Source organism: Protopterus annectens, chromosome 4.part1 (genome assembly GCF_019279795.1).
Source record: "Protopterus annectens isolate FY-2018-M chromosome 4.part1, PAN1.0, whole genome shotgun sequence".
Classification (NCBI taxonomy): Eukaryota; Metazoa; Chordata; order Ceratodontiformes; family Protopteridae; genus Protopterus; species Protopterus annectens.
In genome coordinates, this window is record NC_056734.1 from 618,802,265 (window position 1) to 618,827,592 (window position 25,328).

The following is a 25,328-nucleotide window of genomic DNA, read 5'->3' on the forward strand; positions in this document are numbered from 1 at the left end:
TAAGGAGAGGGGCTCCATATAGTAGAGATGGTAGAAGATAGGTAGTTGCTAAGGAATGTCTAGCGGAGTTGGAGAGAAAGCAGTTGTTCTTATAGAGCATACCTAGCTTTTGGTGGGTTTTCTTTATGTTTTGTTGTATGTGGCTATCAAATTTGAGGTGCTCGTCTATAGTGATGCCAAGGAGTTTTGCAGATGGGACCACCTCTATGGTTGACTTTGTTTGGCTTATGATTTTGAATGCTGTTTTATCAAATGTGCAAGCCCTGGAGGAGCGGAGAGAAGAATTTTGGATTTATTAGAGTTTAGAGAGAGATGATTTTGGTGCATCCAGTTCTCAGTAGTGGAAAAAGCTATTTGGGTTTTTGTCAGTAGTTCGGGAATGTTGGAGGCGGCGCAGACTAAGGTAGAATCATCTGCGTATTGGATGACTGTTGTGTCTGGGATGGCAGAGTGAAGGTTATTTATTAAGATGTTGAAAAGCATGGGTCCAAGGATGGACCCCTGGGGAACACCAGTGGGTGTAGGTAAGAAGGAGGAGGTAGAGTTGTTCCATTTGACAGCTTGGGATCTATCTGATAAGTAGCTAGAGAACCAAGATAGAGTATCAGGGGAGCATTCATGTAGCAAATAGTAAAGGAGAAAAGGTGTTTTGTAGTAAAAATACACTGTAAATGCTCAGAAAATTGCAAAATACAAGCAGTGATCACTTAAACAATGAAAACATGTGCAGTAATACAATTTAAGAACTTTTCTTTGCCTGGATGTCACTGGATTCAGTGGAAACACTTCTTGAAGCATAGGGAAGTAGCCAAGGTTTGCTGAGCTCGGACATAGCTCAGGTTATGAAATATGTATATTCTTCAGTATTTCAGTCAGAAACATCTACAGAAAAAAATAATGTAAATGATGCTTATGGCTGTGGTTTCTTATGAATGTCTTTTGCTAACAGCATGCACTTTTTTGTTGGTAATACTACTTGCAAAGTTAAATTGCCACCTATATATTCCTTTAAAAGAATACTACCTGCATACTTATTGTAGAAGGAATGGCTCTGTATCTCGGTACATGTATGTATTTTGCCGTCCTATGATAGACTGTATCTTGTATGCTTGTAAACCCAGGTCATGGCTGAAGAAGTGTCCTTTGAAGTATATTGACAGGTCATTTTAGTAAATGGATAGTGTGTGTGGGTGTGTGACCTGTTGCACTTGAATAGTTCCTTCTTGTGAAATGAACTAAATTAGTTTGCTGCATATTATAAAAATGGTTGGTTAACAAGTGGAGCAAAAAAGACCTGACATATTTCATCACTGGTTTACTTAGGCTATAATTTACTGAGATCATTTTTTAGTTACTTTATTTATTGTTAATAGAGAATATAAATTACCCATTACCCAGATAAAGTTGGAGGTTAAATATGATTTGTTGCCACGTTTCTCAATGTAGAGTTGATTTTTGTTTTTGCATTTTTCTAGGTTTGGGATTTCTGCAATGGATTCCACATTTGAGGGAACTCCTGAAGATATGACTGTTGTGGATGCTGCTGCTTTGAGGAGACAGGTATTGTGCATAACCCATTGTTTTTTGCTTTATGTATCTTGTAATAAAACTTAATTGGGGTGATTTATCATTATGGATCCTCCTAGATGGATCTCCTACTGATTTTTGTCTGCTGTTGATCAGGGCATCCACCTCACACTGACAAGTACCATGATGTCTTTAATCACACCAGGAAAGCACTCCAAGCCCCCGGTGTACATAATTTCTTTTCTGCTGCTTGCATGGTTTGGTTCTGTCTCCTGATGTCCATCATGGATGAGTTTTCAAATTTGATGCCTAAAGCATGGACAGCTAGTAAGTGTCTGTGTTAACTTAAGATAACAATCGGATGTCTGCATCTGTAATGTGTCTACTGCTTGGAAGAGGAGCATGATATTAAGCACTGCCATAAGTGACGTCAGTTAAAGCACTCCACCTGTAGACATAGGATGGAGGAAATCTTTGACCTATCGCACTACATCTGCAAAAGTTGAAAGTGTGCATTATGAGGATCAACAGGAGGATCCCTTCTGCTGCCCTTGACTTTTGCCAGAGTACCATTAAAATGCAAGAGAAAAGGAGGGTAGATAGTTATTTCCCCTTTTCAGTCAAGTCTGACTGTTAGCCTGGTTCCTATATTGTGTGTCCTCACCCTCAACTTGCTAGGGCTTGAGGTTGCTTCTGCCCTTAACTTCAGCAGAGACTGAGGGGACACAAGGAAAGCACACTCCTGGTGCCCATCTTGGGAAGTATGTTCCAAGGTGTAGACACTGTCTATCCATGGCTGAATGGTAGAAATACCCTTCTCATCACTTGGCTGTTAAAAATTATAGAAGGATTAATCTTCTTTCAACAGCTGGTAAAGTTTTCATGTCAGTATACCCCATTAACTGAGAATACAGCAAGGGTATGTCTGGAGCCCGAAGACTGACTCCAACCTCATCATAGATGCACAGATAACTTTGTTCTTAGCTGACAGTAGGTGTGTGTGAAAAATCAAACCACAGCCATCATTATTAATTGGCTTCTTAACTGCTGCCTACAGTGTAGGTAGAACTTATCATAGAATGCCATTCCGCAACAGAGTGCTACCACACAATATGGTTGGTAGCATGCAGAACATTTATCATGACGTTTAAAGTACAGTCTGAATGTATTTTCACCTTTCAGAGCCACTCGCAGTAAAGACTGAGTTATGTCAAGGTATGTGTTCTTTCAACTCTGCTATTTAGCACAGCAAAATACTGGATTCTTGGGGGGAAAAAAGCTAAGCAGACTTTCCTCGCTTGCAAATTGGCATGAATTTATACATCTGGGATATAAACAATGCTAAAGGTGCAGCAATGTCATTTCTGTTTTAGTTAGCAGAGATGTACACTCTAATGAAAACCAGTATCTACAAACTCCAGTCTTTTAAGTGCACTGCTTTGACTCAGTTCTAATAACTACCAAAGGAACAGAGAAATATGAATGATGTACATAACATAATAACAAGAACTAAAGAAGTGCAAGTCTAGTTGGTTTGAACATGTAATGTCTGTGACGTCCCACCACTGGCAACAGTAATCAAGGAGCCTCAATCCGCATCACAAGCACCAGTGGGGAACATACATTGGGAGGATTACAAGTACACACACAGTATTTCCAGATGCTGCTCTCTGCATCAAGAGCAGTTTCCCTTAAGAGCACACAGAGACCACAGTCAGTCCATGGCTGGTCTCTTCCTATTTCTCCAGATCCCCTATAAGACTCCCCACTGGCACATAATAGAGATGAGTCCTTAGCCAGGATTCCAGCCCAAGGCCTCCAACACACACTGTCCAACCAGTGCTTTTTGTCCCTGCCCAAGTAGCTCACACACACACTCTTGGAGATTTGTTTTACATACACACACACGCGCATGTGCACACTTACACACACATACACCTGGGAAAGGCTGACCGGTTTACTTGATATGCCTCCTTCTGCCCAGACTATAAGGTAGTTATCACTGCCACCGGAGCCCCTTATCAGCTACTTTAAGACCCTTAACAAAGGATGCCCAATCTTACTCTGTAATGTTACTATTAAGACAAATGGTAGTTTGACCAAGAGCAAGGCTGTTAGGAGTGGCCCGCACAGTGTCACCAAATAAATATGCAAGTATCTCAGAACTTAAATATCTCTAGACAGATCAGCCACAGTGAAAGGTTTAAATATATTTAATAATAAATATTAAACAAGAATACTCAGTATATATTTACAGTGACAGCAGAGTTCAAAATCGCAGGAAATATTTAAAACAACATTGCAGGACAGTCTCAAATAAATAAAGACAAATATCTAAGCTAAGCTTTGCTATATTCCAGACTGTATCTAAGAGAATTATACTGTTCCCTGGACTGACGTACTCTGAGCAAGGCAAATGTGTGGTGAATGGGTCTTCTGGTCAGGTCCAAGACAGACTACAGAATGATGTCTCTCTCAGAGTTTTTAAATTAATATCTCAAATATTACTGCTGGGATAGCTGGCAGAATAACATCATTTCTTGTCATCTGACTCTATCCCAGATAACCCCCCCCCCTCACTGCTGGAATCTGGCAGTATTCAGCATCTGCTTTTCCTCCAATCTTTACCAAAAGATGGAAATCATAAAACAATAAAACACTTCACTTCCAAGACAATACAGAAAGTTCCTTAGTTTTAGACGTTGTGTCTCCTTTTTGCACTGAAACTGAGACGCATCATCATTTTTATGGCCTAGCCATAAAGTAATTTAATTTCAGCTATTTTTCTGAAGTTTTGCAAGTTAACCTCCTGTATTCCAGTTCCTCCTGTTAAAATGTTTACATTTAAGCAGTTACAGTGGTGTATGTACATTTCTGTTTTGTTCCAGTAGGGTACACTGTGGATAAGTTTCAAACAGCACTTTGTAAAATACCTCTTCAGCACACATCTGTACAAACCATTTTATGTGACATGCAGCTCTAATACATTTGTAACACAAACATCTTATCTGAATCATGTTGATATTCACAAATGACATATAATTATTTACAAAATTCCAGATAGCTTTGCTGGCAGCATCCCCTTTTGTTACACTTCTAAATAAATCATGTTAATATTCACAAATGATATATAATTATTTACAAAATTCCATCTAGCTGTGCTGGCAGTACCTCCTTTGTCACAATGTGTATCAACAATTGCCTACCATTAAGGTGTCTCATATATGCACAAAGACCAAAAACTTGAAAATTCCAAAAATGGCTCCAGAGCCAATGTGAATTAATCAGGTGGAGAGGCTTTCATTGCCTATACCTGACAGTGCTGATGTAGTGACCAATTCAAAAAACAGTTGTCCGAGTACGGACAGTGTTTGTGATAGTGTCCCATTGGTAGCTGCAGAGGAGATGGCAGTGCTTTATTGACACTTTTAGTGATAAGATCAAGGAAACAAAAAGTAATCTTTGGCAACATACACAATCGGAGGCTCTTCTTTTCAAGTCTTCCCTTTAATCAAGCAGGGCCTGATGACCTAGATTGAGGAAGTTCTGGTGGGTTCTCCCATGCCAGGGCTACTGTTTCAGGGTGTACATATCAGGCAACTGTTGGAGTGCTTTTTGGACTACTACTTGTCATGAGAGTGCATTCGTAGGGTTGCCAGTATTAGGCCAAGTCCAGCAATCTTGGGGCCCTGTAGAGCTATTGGCTGGTGCATCCACTAATACCCTGTTAGCCGACATCTAGTTGAACCCCATGACACCATCATCCTCATTTACTTCAGGCATGAGCACAGACAGTACTTTGCTGGGGTGAGGTTGGAGTCTTCTTCCTCCCCTTTTTACTTTGAGAAGTTGGATGATCAGACAGCTGATGATCTCTAGAACTTGTAAAGTTAACCACCAAAGTTCCTCAGTAGGTGACCTCACCTCTTAAGAAACCCCGCAACTCACAAAATCTCCCATAGACTGCTTGTCATTATTTTAATCCAGAAATGTCTTAATGGCTGCTTAGGGAAGGAGAAGGAATCTTGGGTCATTCTACCCTGTGAAGCCTGCCATGTCATATATGCAGCGTAGGAGTGCCCATATTCTTTTGCTGTGCAACATAATGAGGTGGATGTCCTTTATAAGCCACCAGTTGTATGGAGTGAGATTCCGATGAAGCATCCTAGAACAGACTTCTGTGTCATCTGTTTGGGCCTGTATATGAGCCATAGGCCAATGCATTATGCCACCTTGTTGCCAGACAAAACATCTGAAGCTTTAGATAGAGTGGAAAAGAAAGTCTTCTCTATTGTACCTAGTCTCCAGTTCTTTCTAGTAGATAAGATGTTGGAAAAGCTTTCCAGACTCTCTGAGTCTGGGTTGAAAGATATTGACTATGCTAATATGTGAATGTCAGATGATCTAAACTCCTTACTAATGGTCGTTAATTTGCCAGGTGAATGACTCGTCATCCACTTGTCAAACTCCTGACTGTCATTAGTTGCTGCCCATTAGATAGAATATCTCTGTTTTCCTCAGCTCAGATGGCCATAAGTATGGAATAGTGGGTGCTTGATGTAGTCATGGCCAATCAATTCTTAAGACTTGAGTCTTTTCCCAGAAGGGGCTCCACTCAGAGACTAAAGTCTCCAAAGATCTTTCAGGACAGGCCAAAGTCTGCTCTTGTTAAAGTAGTGACTTTTTCTGGTTTTAAAGGAAACTGAGGATTTCTCTCCCTTATTGGAGCTTAGTAGCGTTAGTGAACACACGTGATATGTAACAATCTCCTTCATATGCATGTCCTTTGTAGTAGAAATTGTGATGTATGGGAATTACCTACAGGTGGATATCAATTTAACCAGCTTGACTGCTAGAGCTCAGTTGATGTAAGGGTGCTGGCCAGCTCCTTGTCATGCAAGGAATGCATATCAACATTCTGGAGAAAAGCAGCAGTCCACCCACACCATCTTCAGTATTTTTGCAGTAGGCATTTGTGCATCACAGAGAGGAAGTTTATGGTTCCTCAGGCTGACAATAGCTCCAGAACTCTCAGAGGTTTCTGTGAGGAAAGTAAGTGCTCCGTTGTGGAATTATTTATTATTTTTTATTTCTGCTTTCTTCAGGTGAAAATTTCAAGGGAAACCTTTGTTGTTACTAAGGTATATCTTATGAAGATCTGAAAAGCATTTGTTGTCGCAGCTGTCAGATCCTGTACAGGGACTTGTATTCTAAGTGCCATTTTTTGCACTTAGGAGAGTCGTCTTTTCCAAATAATTGCCAAATTTATACAGGTTTCTTAGGAAGACCATAAGAAGCTGAGAAACCAAATTGCATACTTGGTGGATGTAGAAGGAAATGGCTTATGATGACCCACCCCTGCCAACCAGTATGTGATGCGGATATCCCACCTCTGGGCCAGTAATCAAGGAGCCTCAATCCTCGCCACTGGTACCAGTGGGGGACGTACACTGGGAGAATGACAAGTACACACACACTATTTCCAGATGCAGTGCTCTGCATTAAGTGCAGTTTCCCTTAAGAGCACACAGAGACCACAGTCATTCCCGGGCTGGTTTCCCCCTCTTCCTCCAGATCTCCAATAAGACTTCCCACTGCACAGCTATAGAGTTGAGATCTCAGCTGAGTGACCAAGCCAAGACCTCCAGCACCCTCTCTGTCCCTGCCCAACTAGCTGACACAAACACTCTTTGAGGTTTGATTTACACACACACACACACACACACACACACAACTGAGAAAGGCTGGCACAGATTTGCTAACTACGCCCCTTCTGCCCAGACTGTAAGGTAGTTACCACTGCCACCAGTCAGTCCTGCCAGCTACCTTAAGGCCGTTAACAAAGGGTGTCCAATCTTACTGTGTAATATTAATATTATTACAAATAGTAGTTTGAGCAAGAGCAAGGCTGTTAGGAGTGGCCCACAGAGTGTCACCAAATAAATATTCAAGTACTCAAACTTAAATATCTCTACAAAGATCAGCCACAATGAAAGGTTTAAATATATTTAATAATAATAAAAGAACTAGAAAATACAAAGTATATATTCACAGTGATGATAGAGCTCAAAACACAGGACATTGTATAACAACATTGCAGGACAGGCTCAGATAAAGAAAAATAATATCTAAACTAAGCTTCACTATGTTCATGACTGTATCTAACAGAATTACTACACCCTAAAAACTTGCTAATAGAGCAAGGCAGATGATGTGGTGAATGGTTCTTGTTGTCAGGTCAAAGACAGTATGCTCTCTCGCGAAGAGACTCCTCAAAATAATATCTAAAATATTACTGCTGGGATAGCTTGCAGAATGACATCACTTCTTGTTATCTGACGTCTAGTTCCCAGGCAACACCCCCTATTGCTGAAGCTGGCAGTATTTAGCACCTACCCATAAAATACACATACAAGGGCTTTTTGCTCAGATCTTTGGCAGGTGTTGGAAGTTATAAAACAATTGCATTCTCCATGCTTTCAGCGTAGTGATTAGTTCACCCCAAAGACAGTACAGACTTTCTACTACAGACTGTGTCTCTGGCTGCCTTAAAAGTGAGATAGCATCTTTATGGCCTAGCCTATAAAGTGATTTGATTTCAGATATTTTCTAAAGTTTGCTGGACTGAGGCTAGTTTCCTCTGTTAAAATAAATACATTTAAACAGTTACTATAGTGCACATGTATATGTGTGTTCTCTGCAGTAGGCACACTGTGGTTACATTTCAAACACAGCACTTTACAAATACCTTTTCAACACGCACGTATGTACAAAGCAGTTTCATATACACATTACATACAGTTCTAATACATTTGTAACACTAGCATCTTGTATAAATTAGTTTGATATTCACAAATAACATATAATTATTCACAAAATTCCAACTAGCTGTGCTTGGCAGTACCTCCTTTTGTCAAATGGCTCAACAGCTGTGACTTTACAGGGTTTTAAGAAGTTTACAAAAGAGCTTTTTTCTCAATGTCTGATGGCCTTGCAGAGCCAGTCTCTGCATTTTGTTTGAGTGCACCAGGTGTCAGAGAATACTTGCAAAGGATGGAGATGCTTCTATGTCATCGTATCCACTGAGGTATGATTCAAATGAATGGAAATCCATGTCATCCGAGTAACCTGGAGGAAGTTTCCTTTGGAAAAAAGTTTGTCTTTTATGATGGATCATTTTACTTGTGAGACAAGAAAGTTATCAGTTACCAAGAAGTATCTCAACCTTTTGGGTTTAAGAGGGACAAATTGTCAGTGTGTTCCCTCCTGTCTGAGACTTTTAAGAATGTCTTTCTAGGGGCTTCAATAGAACCCCAGAGAAATCCCAGTAGAGAACTTTGTATCTTTACACAAAACCTCTTGCTGATCCCGTGTTTTTTTTTTTTCTTGGAGAGAGCAAAGGGGTAAAATTGTTCCAAGCCATAACATTCTACCCAGCATTAGGAAGAGCAGAGTGCTGGACAGATTTATAAATAATGTTTGTACGTTTGACCAGTTTGGTTTTTGGGATGATTAACTGCCAGCATAGTTAGTCAAATGCCAACACAAAGTCCTTAGGCAGAGAAGACCTAGCACCGAATAACGCAGAATCCCAAGTTTACCTGTGGAAGAGAAGGTGATTTGTTCAGTAATGTTTTTTAACCTTAAGGCCGGTAGAACTTATATGTTGGCAAGAGAATTCTCTAAGCCCTAGGTAGATGGCTTCAATTCTTTTTGGTGATTCCTTTAACAAATCTCCATATTAGAAAGATTTGTTTGTTCCCAGAATTCTCTTTGAAACAGCTCACACACAGTCCTTCAAAGAAACCTTACCTGTGCTTCCCTGTATCCAGGGTTGTTGCTCATTTGGTGAGTAGAATGTGTAAGAATAAGGGCTGGATCTAAACTGGTTGTCTGAGACCACTATCTCTGACCTTGCATAGGGGAAACATACAAGTATACTAAGTGTCTAGAGCAAATGGCCTCCATTTCTTAGGTTCATAGGTGTCTACTAGGCTAATGGCCCTGGAGCCTTTACAAGCCTAGCCCATAGAAGTGTCCTGGCATTGTGCCGCCTGTTGTTAGTTCCCAGTGCCTCTACCAAGTAGAGCCACTGGAGTGATCCCCGGGGTGAACTTTGTTTCCCATCCACCCATCAAGATTTCTGTTGAAGAGGGCTAGTGAGGTGCTGTGCTTGATATGTATGAGAAGTCTATTCCAGAGCATGGGCAGTCTCTGGGTTATGAACCTGTCCCTCCAGCATGTTCTGTTGATTGTAGTAATGAGGTTAAGGTCTCTGGAGCTTGTGGTACGGAGGGACTAGGATTTCTTTAGATGTAACTTTTCTAACAGAGCTGGGTCAGACATGGCCTTGTAAGTCAAGCAGAGATTGCCTCTTAGTAGACGATATGCGACAGAGAATAGCTGAAATTGTTTAGTCTGTCCATGTAGGACATGTGTTTAAGGCCTAGGATCCTCTTCGTGAGGTACTTTTGTGGCCTCTCCAGCTGTTGCAGGTGTCTAGTGAGGTACATGCCAAATAGGGCATTATACTCTATGATTGGTCTAATGAGGGAAGAGTAGAGAGCAATGATGACCTCTTTCTTCCTGGATGCAAAACCCTTGGTAATGAGATGTGCCACATTCTTTCTGACCACAGTGGCAGTGTGGTGGTCGAAGGAAAGGTTGCTGTCAACCTGTGTCCCCAGAACTCTCTGGGCTCCCATCGATGTGGGAACTGATTTTTTTTCCCCAAAGGGGATGATGATGCATTTTTTGGCATTAAGCTTAAGGCCATGGTTTCGACACCAGTCATTGGTCTCAGTGAGGCCTTTCTGTAGGATGTCTGCATCACTTGAGGAGTTAATAATGGCTCTCAGCTTGCAGTCATCTGCTAATTTGGTCAGCCAGAGTCCCACCATGTTGACCTGAACTTCTGCGAAGTAGATGGCAAACAGGAGAGGACCCAGGACCGATCCCTGTGGGACTCCACTCTTGACTTGTTGGCAGTCTGACTTGGAGTCCGCTACTTTTACCCTGTAGGTTCTGTCTGTGAGCCAGTTTGCAACCCATCTAACAATATAGGGATTGATGCCTAGTTTGCTGAGTTTATCAGTAATTCTTGAGTGAGGAGTGGTATCATAGGCCTTGGCCAGATCGAGATAGGCTGTATGAACTGCCTTACCTTCATCCACCGCTCTGGTGACTGACTCAGAGAAGTCAACCAGATTGAGCAGGCATGATCTACATTTCACAAATCCAAATTGCATGGGGTCTAGAGTTTGGAGAGTCCCTATATCCTTGTTAATCAAGTCCATGATGATGCGCTCCATAGCCTTGCATATAAGACTCGTCAGGCTAATGGGGCAATAATTTCCAGTGTCTGTAGTCGCTCCTCTTTATGAAGAGGGATGACTATAGTAGTGCACCATTCAGTAGGGACAAAGCCTGAGATGAGGCTGTGAGGGAAAAGAGCACACAAATGTGGTGCCAATTCACTTTGTACTTCATGTAGAACACAGCCAGGGGATATTGTCAGGTCCCTTGGAAGCTGTATTCTTGGCCTTAGACAATTCAGCTTTAACCTGTGCTGCAGTAATGGTGGGTGCCTTGCATTCTTCCCATATTGAGATTGGTCCTTTGGGGGGGGGGTAAAGTTGGCACTGAATCTTTCAGCCGGTATGTTGGCAATATTTGTTGGCTCAGTATATGCTCAGAATTAGTCCAAAATGATACAAAAATCACTGAACCCACAGACATTGCCAACATACTGGCAGACAGGTACAGTGCAAACTTCACCCCCCTCTCCCCCCCTAAAGGAGAGATAACTATCCCAGCCGACTGTAGCCTCCCGGACATCTCAAATGCGCAGGTGAAAGCTGCTCTCTCTAAAGCTAAAAACACAGCATCAATGGGACCGGATGGTGTCCCCGGCTGTGTGCTACATGAGCTAAATGAGGAATTAAACCCGCACATAAGGCAGCTGTTTAATCTCAGCCTTACCACAGGATACGTGCCCAAGGAGTGGCGTACGGCAACTGTGGTCCCACTCCACAAAGGCGGCGCCTCTACGGACCCTGGTAATTACAGCCCCATAAGCTTAACAAGTCTAGTCTGCAAAGCTATGGAGAGGATCATAATGGAGCTCATAAACAAAGATATAGGGGACTTGCAGACATTGGACCCGACCCAGTTTGGCTTTGTCAAGGGAAGATCATGCCTTTTGAACTTGGTCGACTTCTTGAAACAGTCACCAAGGCCATTGATGAGGGAAAGGCAGTCCATACAGCCTACCTTGACCTTGCAAAGGCTTTCGACACAATACCCCACTCGGGTATTGTAGATAAACTTACCAGCTTAAATGTAAACCCATATGTCACAAGATGGGTTGCAAACTGGCTTAAGGACAGAACCCACAGGGTTAGAGTTGCTGGCGCTGTGTCAGACTCCAAGCCGGTCACAAGTGGTGTCCCACAGGGCTCGGTCCTTGGCCCCCTATTGTTTGGCATCTACTTCTCAGAAGTACAGGCCAACATGGGAGGACTTTGGCTGACAAAGTTTGCAGACGACTGCAAACTGGGCCATAGTGGAAAGTGCATCGGACACGGATATCCTTCAGAAGGGACTCACGGAAACAGATAGCTGGTGCCAGAGCCATGGCCTGAAGTTAAACGCCAAAAATGTATAGTCATACCCTTCGGGAAAAACAAGGTAACCCCAAGCTACCATATAGGTGGCAATCCACTAAGCACAGAAGAGGTTATCAGGGACCTGGGGACCCAGGTTGACAGTGGCCTTTCTTTTGACACTCACGTTGCTAAAGTGGTTAGAAAGACCTTCTACATTGCCCACCTAATCATGAAGGGATTCACATCCAGATCTAGTGAGGTCATTGTTCCCCTGTACTCTTCACTTATCAGACCAATGATCGAGTACAATGCCCCATTCGGGATGCATCTCACCCGACATCTGCAGCAATTGGAGAGACCCCAAAAGTTCCTCACCAAAAGGATAAAGGGACTCCAAATCTGTCATATGCTGCCAGATTGAAGAAACTCCAGCTCTATTCAGTCGCATACCGTCTGCTCAGAGGTGACATGTGCCTGACATACAAGGCCATGTCCAACCCGGAATTAATGGACATGCTCCACCTCAAAAAATCCAAATCCACCAAAACCACTAGAGCAAGCGACTTAAACCTTAGCACGGATATAAATAGGACATGCTGGAGGGATAGATTTATCACTCAGAGACTCCCTATGCTGTGGAATAAAATCCCGGTCCATGTGAGGCAGAGCACCTCGCTGACTCTGTTCGAGAAATCTAGACCTGTGGATGGGAGATCGTAGGTTTACCCCAGGAATCATCTCTGTGTCACTGCTGGACAGAGGCACAACAAACTAATGGGCACAGTATTTTTTCATATAAGGGGTGGCGTAAGCCACAAAAATTTGGGCTAGGCTTATAAATGCCTTAGGGCAGATAGCCTAGTATAAACCTATGAACCTATAGGAGGTACCATTCTGCAGTAACTCGGAGCAAATCTGGGTATTGCCATGGAGATTCTTGATATAACTATAGAAGGCTTTGTGATTGTTTTTAGTGTCTGCCGCAATTCTGCATTCATAGCTGGCTTTGGAGGTTTTGATGAGGGATCTCAACTTTTTGTTGAGCCTGATAAGGGAATTTTTCCAGTCTTGGGACTTCACGTTTTTCTGCGACAGTTTCTTCCTTCTGTTGTAGAGTTTATTAATGGCAGGGAACCACCAGACTGGCTTTCTTTTTTTGGAGGAGAGAGTCTTGGTTCTGTTGGGTATGGCTAGTTCCTTGCATTTATGTATGTGTTCATACAGTGCATTGGTGTATGATTCAGCAGTCATGCATCTATTTTCCATTGGCATGGATGCCATAAAGTTAGCCACCTCTGTTTTTGGGAGTCCAAAGTTAGCCTTGGAGAAGTTTTTCATGGTGGATACCTTTGCGGGGGGTGTGGGTGAGATGTGGATTTCCATTCTGATTAGTTTGTGGTCGGATCTAACCAGGGAGGAATTGACTATGTGTTGCCCATTTTAGTAATAACCAGGTCAAGGATGTTGCTTCCTGTAGTGGGGGTAAGAATGAGCTGGTCCAGAGCATTGGAATTGATGAATTCCAGAAAGCGTTGGGCCAGTGCATTGGTGCATGAGTAGTTTTCTCAGCTGATGGAGGGGTAGTTGGTCATCCTCTCCATTAATCATTTATCAAATCCCTTTATTCATGTCCACACCATGCACTAATACACCCCCACCCTCAAACTTAAAATAAATAGTTACTACCTGCTTAAAAACTTTTAAGTAACACCTTTATTGAATTATCATTTGTGACATAGGTACATTTGCATTTAAAAGTGGTCAAACCACATTAACAAGTTCACATTTACAAACATTATAGGATGTATCAACAAAATATGTATAATCTAAGCAACATTACAAAGAAAGCAATATGTCATCCTAAAGGTAGAAATGCTAGCAGTGACCTTAAATGTTCAAAATTATGGCAAGCTGTGGAAGCTGGGGGTGCTCTTGCTCAACACAGTGACATGATGCATCAACAAGAAGGAGACCCACTTATACGTCTCATACACAGACTGGCAATACAGGCATGGAAATTGGCTGCTTAAGTGAACACAGAGAGCAGAAAGTTGTACATCATCTCTGCACACAGTCCTTTTAGGAAGCTGTGAGTGGAATTTGACCGGAAAAAAATATTCTGGTCTGTGATGGAAAGCTGTTGGTTCAGAACAAAGGTCTGCTGTCTTCTCCAGCAAACAACCAGCTCCCCTTCTACTGCACAGGAATGTACAGCAGAGCCTTCAGAGTGGGTATGGACATGTTCTTCCACTGGAGGAATCTAATTCTATGTGCATATTACCCTTCCTCACTAATTCAAGGATTCTGCAGAAGATACACAGGGTGAGACCTAGAATTATGCCACTTAAGTCATATTGACAAAAGCAGCATAGGTTCTCTGTGATGGTACAGTTAGCAAGTGAACTGCCATATTTCCTGCCACTAAGGTGGATTCATGTCCTAGAGGAGTATTACCCTCCTTGTCCTACACATTACTCTCTAAATGTTTCATCTTCCTTTCTAGACGTTTCTGGGGAAGATGCACTCTATCAGTTCACCAGCTATCCTTCCTTCTGTCTAAACTGCCAGGGTACCTTCACTCTGTCTACTCCCTTGCCTCTTTCTTAGATTTTTTCCGTCCTCTGACTTCACACCTCATGTATCCCTCTATGTAGATTGTTACTACAGCTCCATCTTTCCCTTCTCTCTCTCTCTGTCCCTCTTTCATTCCTGAACAGTCTATACCTAGCCACTTCCCTCCCTAGCTTCCTCATGTGTTTTGACCTTTTTTCCATGGTACTAGCAGTGTACTCCTTCCCCTTCTGCAATGCTGCTTGCAGCTCCCTTGTCATCTTGGACAGACTTCTTGAAGTGCAGAGTAATACTACCCAGGCATGCTTCAATTTGCTCATATTTTTTTTTCTGCTATGTTCTGTCTCTTGTTTTATTTTAACTATGCTGCCTGAATTTCTGCCTTCTCTCTATACTGTAACTTTCCCTTCCATTTCCATCTTAGTATGAAGGTATCTCTGAGATATGCATTACCAATGTAGTACTAAGTACTGCTACCATATTGTACTCATATGGAGCCTTTCCTTTACACAGAGCTGGTCCTTGGTCTCTCTGCCATGCCCTTACTAGTCTGAAGCCTTGCTCCTTTGTTCATTAGAATTGCTAGTTACTGTAATTGCTAATCCTGTCCCTTTTCAGTGCACTTACTGCTGATTTAGTTGTAGTTCTGAAAGTGTTGCCTTCAACCCTCTGCTTGACATATCTCTGCCATCTCCCTAGCCCTCCTTCATAGAGTCTCATCGTTCTCCTCTGATATGTCATTGATGCTTGCTTACACCACAGAAGGCATTCACCCCTTCCCTTCCCTTTAGTGGCCACTTTGTTACCTCCTGGCACATTTTGGTGAATGTTAACTCTTGAGACTCTTGGACTCTTGCACTCTTTTTTTGAAGTCTTCAATCACCAAAATCCTATTTTTATCCCTCCGCTAACTTTCGTTACTTTTACTTTCTGCTCTGTGCCACTTTCCCTCTTATTTGTAACCATTCCCCTTCCACTTTTCACCAAGTGTACGTGTTGTCTCCATCCCTGTGTTCATAGCTCTCAACTGCTTACCTCCTGCCTCAGGGACAAATTCAGAAATAATCAGGGACACTTTTTAAAATATTAATTGGAGATCTTGGTAGAATAAGAGAATGTGAACTAACATTTATTTTTCTGAAGTAAAAGAAATCTGCAAGTGTTATTGTCATTGGGTGTAATCCAGTAGCTTTTATTCCAAAATTGTCTGTTTTAGGAGGGACAGAGCTAAATCTTGACACAAAATCAGGGACAGTTGAGGATGACTGAAGGTAGGGATACAGACAGTAGGCAAGAGGGGGCTGGAATTTATTGCAGAAAAGTGGCAAAGGAATCAAGGTATTGGGAGCAAATAACTAGAGGGGGAAAGGTAATAAAATGGGAAGATGCCAAGAATTTATTTGAACTGCAAGTTAGAGATTGCCAGCCATACCAAGGATTGATATCAAAGTATAGGCAAAGAGAAAGAAATAGGGGGATCCCAAATGAAAGCCTAGCACTGGTAGAGATTTTACTAGAATCTAGAACAGAAGCTGCTGTTAAAATAGGAATAATTAGTAGAACATATAAAATATTGCATGATAAGTATAAGAATCAATCGGAGGAGGTTAGAAAGGATTGGGAAGAGAGACTGGATAAGCTATTCACAAAGAAACAATGGAGATATATGTTTGTCTTCCAAATATGCAACAAAATCTAGAAGATTTAGGATTTTTGCTTGGAAATGTTTACATAGATATTTTTATACCCCATGTAGACTCCAGAGAATTTTCCTCGGGTAGACAGAAATGTTGGAGTTGTGATGGGGAAGGAGGTAGTTGGGGACATATTTTCTGGGAGTGCAATGAATTGGCAGACTCCCTGCAGACAACTTTGTCAGAGATACTGGATGAGAAAATTGGTGTTACTAGGGAAATTATTTTTCTGAATTATGATACAGAATCGGAGTTGCTTAGACATAGTAAGGCCTTGCTGAGTCTAATTATAGTGGCTGCCAAAAAGCAATTACTAGAAAATGGAAATCAAAGTCTAAACCAACTGTACTAGAAATAGCGAATATAGTAACAGAGGTAAAACAGCTGGAAATTGGATCTTTAGAAAAGGGTAGGAGCAAATTACATAGGAAAAAAAATGGGAATTTTGGCAACAATGTATGCAGAGGAGGATCAAGGATTAAAAGAAGGCAGGATTTGAATGAGCTTTCTAATGTTTAACTGACAATGATTGGGTAGATTATAAGTGATATATAATGTTTGCAACAAAAATTATGTCAATATGGTTTGTGATGTAAAATACTTGCATCTAAGATTATCAGTATGGTTTGTTTTCATGTATATAAATGTGTGATTGCCTATGTCATAAGTGATAATTTAATAAAGATGTTTCTCATTTTAAAAAAATCAGGGACAGTTGAGAGCTATGCTTATGCTGCATTTAAACCCTTTCACTTCACTCCTTTATTTTACTACACAATTTTTTCACTTTTCTGTTTTTGTCATGTGCATCTCCTATTTTTCTGAAGTCCCTTTCCTGCCAGTTTCCCACCTGCTGTCCTTGTGATGTTGGTTGTGCACAGACACTTCTAGCTATGTCTCCCCTTTGTCATTTGTGACTGCATTTCCCACTTTAATACTTTACCTTACTCTGTCATCTCAATTGCTCGTACTTCTCTGATAACCTCTCTATCCTTTTGTCCTGCATCTCCCCTACTTATCCTATCTTCTAGATACTTGTTGCCACCTTCTCTCAAGTCCCAATCTATTCTTCATCACCTCACTAGCCAGTCTCTAGATCCTTACTGAATTATCTTGCAAACTTCACATAGTCTGCCATCCCTGAGTTTCTTGAGTTAAATGTTTTGTTCCAGATGTAGATTCTGTTGCAGATCACTTTCCCACTCTTCCCCAGTCAGGAGCAGTGAATCATCTTTGCCCAGTTTCTCTTTCTGATGAAGTCTTTCAAAAACAATAATTTCATATTTAGTACTATTCAGATACTGTAAAGACTAGCAAGGTTTTTCAGAAGTGTGTATTCATTTCACACATTGTACTTTCCTTTTAACTAGAGCTGGACTGTTAGATTTCTGTAGGCTGTCAGTGTTCCCATAGACTATTCACTATCTGCCTCAGTAGACTTAGGCCTCTTAGCTTTCTGTTTTCTTTATCAAAGTTCCAGTCTTTTGTGGTGGAGTCAACACTGAGAAAACATGAGGACCTCCTGGATCCATGTTCAAGAAATTCCACTTATAGATACTATGGCTATGAGGTGGACTTCCTAGTAGCTCTCTGTAGCATGACTTGTGTCAATCTTTTAGTGAGGACTGTAGACTCAAATGTGTGGTTGTGAAGAATGATTTGACTCCATCGTTCAAGGACTGCTTAATTGCTATATTTTGGATGGTGCCTTCAAGAAGAGAATAATTACTGGCTAAGCCTCTCGGGCAGTGGTCAATGGCCACCTTAGAAATTAGGCTCTGCCTGTAGCAAAGTGTCTGTTTTTCTTCACCCTCCCCTTTCTTACTTAACACTCTTTCATTGATTTCACAATTTATCAAGCCAAATGTATCCAAAATTAACATCATATTACAATAATTTATTTAATTTGCATATTCACTTTTCTTTTTTTATAAACTTTAACATTTCACCTGTTGACTTTTTTGCAACTAATAAAACTACGTGCCATTCAGTACTTGCTGATTTGTTCACTCAGTATCTGCATTTTGCAGTGCAGCTTTAAATTTTGTTAACTTTGTATGCTTCCAATTCCCTACTGACTTACCCACACACTTCCAACAATTACTCTGAATCTAAGGGAAGCTCCTTTGCAATCCAGTTAAGGTATAAACATATGCAAGTAAACCTTTCCATGCAAATATCGACAACCTTCTTGATTTTAGCTGCATATTTTTGAAACCCTGCACACTTCTCCCAGTCATTCTTTGTAATTTTTCCACCTAACCTTTTCTAACAGTCCTGTCATGAGTTACTCTGATAGATTTTTATAATTGTTATGCACAATTTTGTGCATCCTGTAATTTCCCCTTTTTTATAGCTTTGCCTGTTGTGGCCACTCACCTTCAGATACTACACAAGGAGTGGCCACTCACCTAGCAGTGGAACTGCCACTCAACTTTCACTCCTCTTTTTTTTTTTGTGTCTGTCTTCTGTTATTCGCTGATACTGAATTTATCTCAGTTATATAATCCAAACAGTTCTTTTGCTTTATCCCATTTTATTTTCCTCCACCCTGGGTAATTTGCTGTCAATACTTTGGTTCCTTGGCTAATTAACTGTAGTTACTTTGTGCAGTTTCTTTCTTCCCTACTCTAAATACTTTTATTTGGGAACCCTGTCTGTAAAACCTTATCCCTGCCCCCACTAGCTTATTTTTCAGTATACTGTCTGACATTTCACATGCATATCGTTTTACCTGGTTGTTTCTTTTCTTTTCCAACACTTGCTTCCAGTAAAACAGTCTCTCACTAGCTGTGGTAGTCCATCTTGCTTTAATAGTATTGTCCCATTTTAGTTAATACCCCCTACTTGTATCTAAAATAACATTAATTGTGTAACCTTAAAGTAACCCTTTAAATCAGACAACCCTGTGCCCTTTTGTTCTGCCATTAGGATGATCTTATCCCACATAGCCCAAGACCTCTTTCCTTCCCTAATAAAGCTCTTCAGTTCTTATTTATTTCTTGATGAAATGTTCATTTGATTAGTAGAAATTTGCCTGGCCAGCATATGGAAGCAAGGTGGCAAAAAAACATTTTCAGCCTGTATCTTATTATCCAGACCCATAAGCAAGAATGTCCACTCCTTTTTCTTCTGGGCTTTCTTCTGCTTAGTTTCCTGAACGTCTCCTTGGTTACTACTGGCAAGACTTACTCCTAAGAACTTTAGTGCTGCAATAATTCATACATGGGTACATAGTTTATAGATATGATTGTTTTATCAGCTCTTATTTTATTACCCCAAAACATTTGGAACCGTATCAAAATGTTCCACAACACATGAGCATCTTGTTGTGGATTTGTCAGATGTATTATTGTGTTGACTGCAAACAAAGATCATCATTCCTGTTTCTCCTTCTATTCAAATTTTTGGATGTTTGCATCTCTTATGTCCACTGCTAATGGCTAACATGTATATGTCAGCCAAGTAACCAAGCTCAACAGTGAAAAGTGACACTGCAGGAAGAAAACATGCTGCTCCAAAGCCACAAAATTGTATTTTAATAAACAAATGTAAGCGCTTTTGTTTTGTTTCCAGTGCTTCAGAAACATCACCAGATACACTATCTCACATCCCTTAAATACCTTAAAAACATCACTTCCTTAAGGGATTAACTCCACTTCCTTGAGGGGGTGGAGCCCAAGTGCAAGACATATTATACATCTTATGCAATATCTCACTTTCTAAGAAAGGTGGCGCCAACATGCAAGATACAAGGTTACAAAACATTTTGTTACCTTCATAAAATCCTAGTGCATTTTAAATACTAAAAGCTAAAAAAAATATATACACACACAAGTTAATGCCAATAATAAAATTGCATTAGTTGCTTTGTATACTGGGAGACCTTGGTGGAGAAAAGGGAACTGTATTGGCAAGTTCTCTTAAATGCCACTACCCCCCAGGGCTTAATGAGTGCATATCGATCAAACCTATTTTAAAGTTGAAAGGTATTGTTTGATTTTTATTACGAAATGACATGCATTTTTTAGAATACAAAGCAACTAATGCAATTTTATTACTGGCATTAACTTCTATGTTTGTATATAGGTTCATAGGTAGGTACTAGGATATCGGCCCAAGGGCCTACGTAAGCCTAGCCAACAAGGTTCCCTGGCTTCCGCCACCCAAGAAAGTTATTTTCCTGTGCCACTGTCGAGCAGAGACACAGAAGTGATCCCCAGGGTGCATTTCCTATTTCCCATCCACTCAACAAGATTTTTCTTGAAGAGTGCTAATGAAGAACTTTGTTTGACATAGATGGGTAGCCTGTTCCAGAGCATGGGAAGTCTCTAGGATAGGAATCTATCCCTCCAGCATGTCCTGTTTATTGTGGCGACATGGTGTAGGTCCCTAGAGCGTGTAGCTCGGAGGGATTGGGATTTCTTTAGGTGTAGCATGTCCAACAGCTCTGGGTTTGACATAGCTTTATATGTTAGGCAGAGATCACCTTGGAGTAGGTGATATGCTACAGAGTAAAGCCGGAGTTTTTTGAGGCGGTCAATGTTGGGCATTTGTTTGAGGCCAGTAATCCTCTTTGTGAGGTACTTCTGTGGCCTTTCCAGTTGCTGCAGATGTCTTGTGAGGTACATTCTAAAAGGGGCATTGTACTCTATAATGGGTCTAATGAGTGTCGAGTAGAGGGGAACAATGACCTCTTTTTTCCTGGATGAGAACGCTTTTATGATAAGGTGTGTCACATATAAGGATTTCCCGACTACTGTGGCGATGTGACTATCAAAGGAGAGACTACTGTCCACCTGGGTCCCAAGATCTCTTAACACACATTCGGTGTTAAGTAGATTGCTGCCTACATGGTAGTTCATGGGTACAGAGTTTTTACCAAAGGGGATGACACTGCACTTTTTGGCATTGAGCTTGATGCCATGGCTCTGACACCAGACATCTGTCTCAGCAAGGCCCTTCTGTAGGATGTCCACATCATTTGAGGACTTGACTATAGGCTCCTAGTTAGCAGTCATCTGCGAACTTCGTTAGCCAGAGGCCTTCTTTGTTAGCCTGTACTTTCAGAGAAGTAGATAACAAACAGGAGAGGTCCCAGGACGGAACCCTGTGGTACTCCACTTGTCACTGCTTTGAGGTCAGATTTGGAGTCTGCAACTTTTACAGTGTGGGTTCGGTCAGTGAGCCAGTTGGCAACCCGTCTTGTGATGTAGGGATTTATACCTAGTTTAGTGAGTTTAGCTATAATTCCAGAATGGGGGATGGTGTCGAAAGCCTTGGCGAGGTCAAGATAGGCTGTGTCAACCACCTTACCCTCATCTACGGCTTTGGTGACTGCCTCAAAGAAGTCATTCAGGTTCAGGAGGCATGATCTGCCTTTCACAAACCCGAATTGGGTGGGATCCAGAGTTTGGAGGTTATCAAGGTCTTTGTTTGAGTTCCATGATGATACGTTCCATGGCCTTGCAGACCAGGCTCATCAGGCTAATAGGTCAATAGTTCCCAGGATCAGTGGTGGCTCCCCCTTTGTGAAGTGGGATAACTGTTGCTGTGCGCCATTCAGTGGGCACAAAGCCTGATGCGAGGCTATTACTGAACATGGTGCTTAAGTGGGGAGCCAGTTCGTTCTGAAGTTCGTGTAAAACGCAGCCTGGGATGTTGTCCGATCCCATGGATGCTGTATTTTTGGCTTTAGAGAGTGCAGCTTTTCCCTGTGTAGTTGTGATTACAGGGACTCTGCATTCTTCCTGTATAGGTATGGGCCCTTTAGGGGGTGAAGGGGGGTAAAGTTAGCACTGAACCTATCTGCCAGAGTCTTGTTCTGTAATTTTCATGCCTTTGTGCTGTAACTCAGAGCAGATCTGGGTGTTGCCATCGAGATTCTTGACATAGCTATAAAATGTTTTGTGGTTGTCCTTAGAATTAGTGGCGATTTTGATTTCGTAGCTAGCTTTGGAGGATCTTATAAGGGATCTCAGCTTCTTACTGATTTTACTCTCTTTTGCAACAGTTTCTTCCTTCTGTTGCACAGTTTGTTTATGGCAGGGGACCACCAGATTGGCTTCCTTTTTTTGGAGGATAGCACGATCCATGCACTCGTGTAAGTGCTTATAGAGTGCATTTGTGTAGGATTCAGCAGTTTAACTGTATTGTCCATCTGCATGGGTGTCATGAAGTTCACCACTTCTGTCTTAAGAAACATGAAGTTTGCTTTGGAGAAATTTTTTTCCGTGGTTTCCTTAATGGGGGCGGGATGTGGATATCAAGGGTGATTAGCTTATGGTGGGATCGGACCAATGAGGAGTTGACGTCAGGTGTGGAACACCGGGCACTCATGTTGGTAATGACTAGGTCTAGGATATTGTTGCCCCTGGTGGGGGTGTGGATAAGTTGATCCAGGGCATTAGAGTTTATGATTTCCAGAACGTGTTGAGCTAAGGAGTTGGTACACGAGTAGTTTTCCCACTTAATGGTGGGGTAGTTGAAGTCGCCCATTATTAGGGTGTTTGGTTGAACCCTAATATTTTCCAGTACATCAAGAAAAGAGGAGTGGGAATCTTGGGGCATGGTGGGGGATCTGTAGCAAGCTACAATTTGGATTGCAGTTTTACCCAGAGTTAGTTGCACTTTGGTAACCTCGGATGCATTATACTGAGCAACTAGCCTGGAGGTGTGGATATCCTTAATGAATATGGACACACCTCCGCCTTTGGTGTTTCGGTCCAGGTTACATGGCCGAAAAGTGTGGTATGAGTTATAGCCTGGTAGTGCAGGGGTGCTCTCTGGAGTCTTGAAGCAGGTCTCAGTCACTGCACAGATATCAATGTTCTCCATTTTAAGGAGTGCCTCGAGTGAGTGCATTTTGAGATTTAGACTTCTAACATTGAGTAGCATTACCCTCAGTTTTTGCTTACCTGTTCCTGTTATGGTGGTGAATTTATTTAAACCTTGCCTAAAAGAGGCACTATAGGGGCAGCAAGAGCCTTAGCCAGTGTCCGGAATCCCAGGGGTGACAGGTGCAGGCCATCTGTGGCAAAGCATCGTGGTCTGTCAACCATGTCATCCCAAGCAGACAGATACTGGATCCCCTTAGAATGACACCAGAAGCTTAGCCAATTGTTGAAGTCAATCATTTTGTCCTTGTACTGTGGTATCATTCGGGGCAATGGCAGAATGCTACTCAGGGCTAGGGCCATACCTGCCTGGGCTACAAGATTGGAGAGCTCTTCCATGTCTCTCTATATGTAGTCCAGGGAGGTACATCTCAGGTCATTCACACCAACACGGACAATGACAGAGTCATATTTGTACTTGTTGTGGAGTGACCTGAGTGCGTGGGTTATGTGGCGGATCCTGGAACCCGACAGGCAGCTGTGACAGTAACCTTCTCCTTGTTTAGTCTGGTGAATGGGACATCAGTGTGCCTGACTATAGAGTCACCTATGACTAGTGTGTTGGGTACGTTGGTTTGCCTTATTGGCTGTGGTTGAGTGGCACACTGACTCTGTGGGCTGTGTGCCATTTGGGTTGTGTTGGGGGATGGAAGTTGCTTGCCTTTCTGCTTTGGAGGTCTCTGTTGCTTAGACAGATTATTATTTAGAGACTCTGCGAATGTTTTTGTGTTACTGTGTGTGGATTTTGGTGGTGTAGATTTAGTAAGACTATTTGATGAGTGTGGGTGTGATGCAAATGTTTACCTTCTCCTCATGACTGTCAAGTTCAGTCTTGGTTGGAGAGAGCTTTACCTCCAGTTTGGCTAGATAAGTGCATCTTTCTCAGGTCGTAGTGCTGGGTGGCAGGAGGAGAGGGTTGTCTGTGTACATGAGGCAATTTCTACATTGCCTCAAGATGCCCAGATTCATCAGATAGGAGAGAACACTGGGAGCTAACTCTTGGACATGCCTGAATAAAAAACTATTTTCCTCTAGATACGTGAGGAAAGTGAATACAAGAGCTGTTTTTCTGTAAAGCAAGTGAGAAACGTAAGTACAAAAACTGTTCTCCTCTAGGTAATGAGTAAGATTGAGTGCTATAGTAATTAGTAGCTTGTTTAGTGCTTACAAGTTCTGAGCATTAATAAGCAAGTTTAAGTGCTAAAACTAAGAATCTGTATCTGCACTAGCCGAGTTACAGGACAGAAACAATTGCAAATGCAGGCTTTCACATCAGAAAGTTGAGAGAGATGAGATTGCCCAAACGGCCAATAACTACAATTTCTGGGCCAGAACCACTCCTTATGTGGTAGACAGGTTACCTAGTGCTTACCACTCCCACTGATAAGCTAGAAGGCTTCCATCCAACACATAAAGGCTTGGGGGGCTCAGAAGCTTACATACAGTCCTGGATACAGCAAATCTGTATCTGGAACACTAGTTACAGGAAAGATAGGAAACAGGCTTACAGTTTTTTTTTTTTTTTGTTTGTTTTTTTTATACAGAAAAGTAGCAAAAACAGTAGAAAAAATTCACATGCAGTGCAAGCTAGAGTATGTAGCAGATAGTCTGGAAGGCAGTCTCTCAGAACACAGGTTCCAGCAATTAAATGCAGGCTGTTACTAACAGGTCATTTATTTTTTTTTTTAGCTTTTAGCATTCAAAATGCACTAGGATTTTATGAAGGTAACAAAATGTGAGGTAGTGTATCTGTTTGTCTGATTTTTTTTAGCATTGGAAATGAAAGTGCTTACATTTGTTTATTAAAATACCGTTTTGTGGCTTTGGAGCAGCGGTTTTTCTTAACATATATATACGTAATATGTGTGTGTACTTAAAATAACCCAATAACAAAAATATCTAAACACAAAATATCGACAGAATCAAAGTTGTACTTGGGAAGGGTTATGCCCTTTCCCCATTGTCATTCAACCTTTGAGTTGGTTTAAAAAATGAGTAGTAGGTGTGGGGGATGCAAGACGGACTTGCCCCAC

General features: G+C 41.6%; 1 protein-coding gene across 7 annotated transcripts in view; it reads left to right on the forward strand.

Annotated features, from left to right (window-relative positions):
• MFF (mitochondrial fission factor) overlaps nt 1-25,328 on the forward strand; it is a 704,737-nt gene that overhangs the window by 606,385 nt on the left and 73,024 nt on the right. For all 7 annotated transcript variants that reach the window (XM_044070424.1, XM_044070420.1, XM_044070425.1 and 4 more), the window contains one exon: nt 1,476-1,560. In XM_044070424.1, the coding sequence (XP_043926359.1) occupies nt 1,476-1,560 (85 nt within the window). The remainder of the gene's footprint in view (nt 1-1,475; nt 1,561-25,328) is intronic.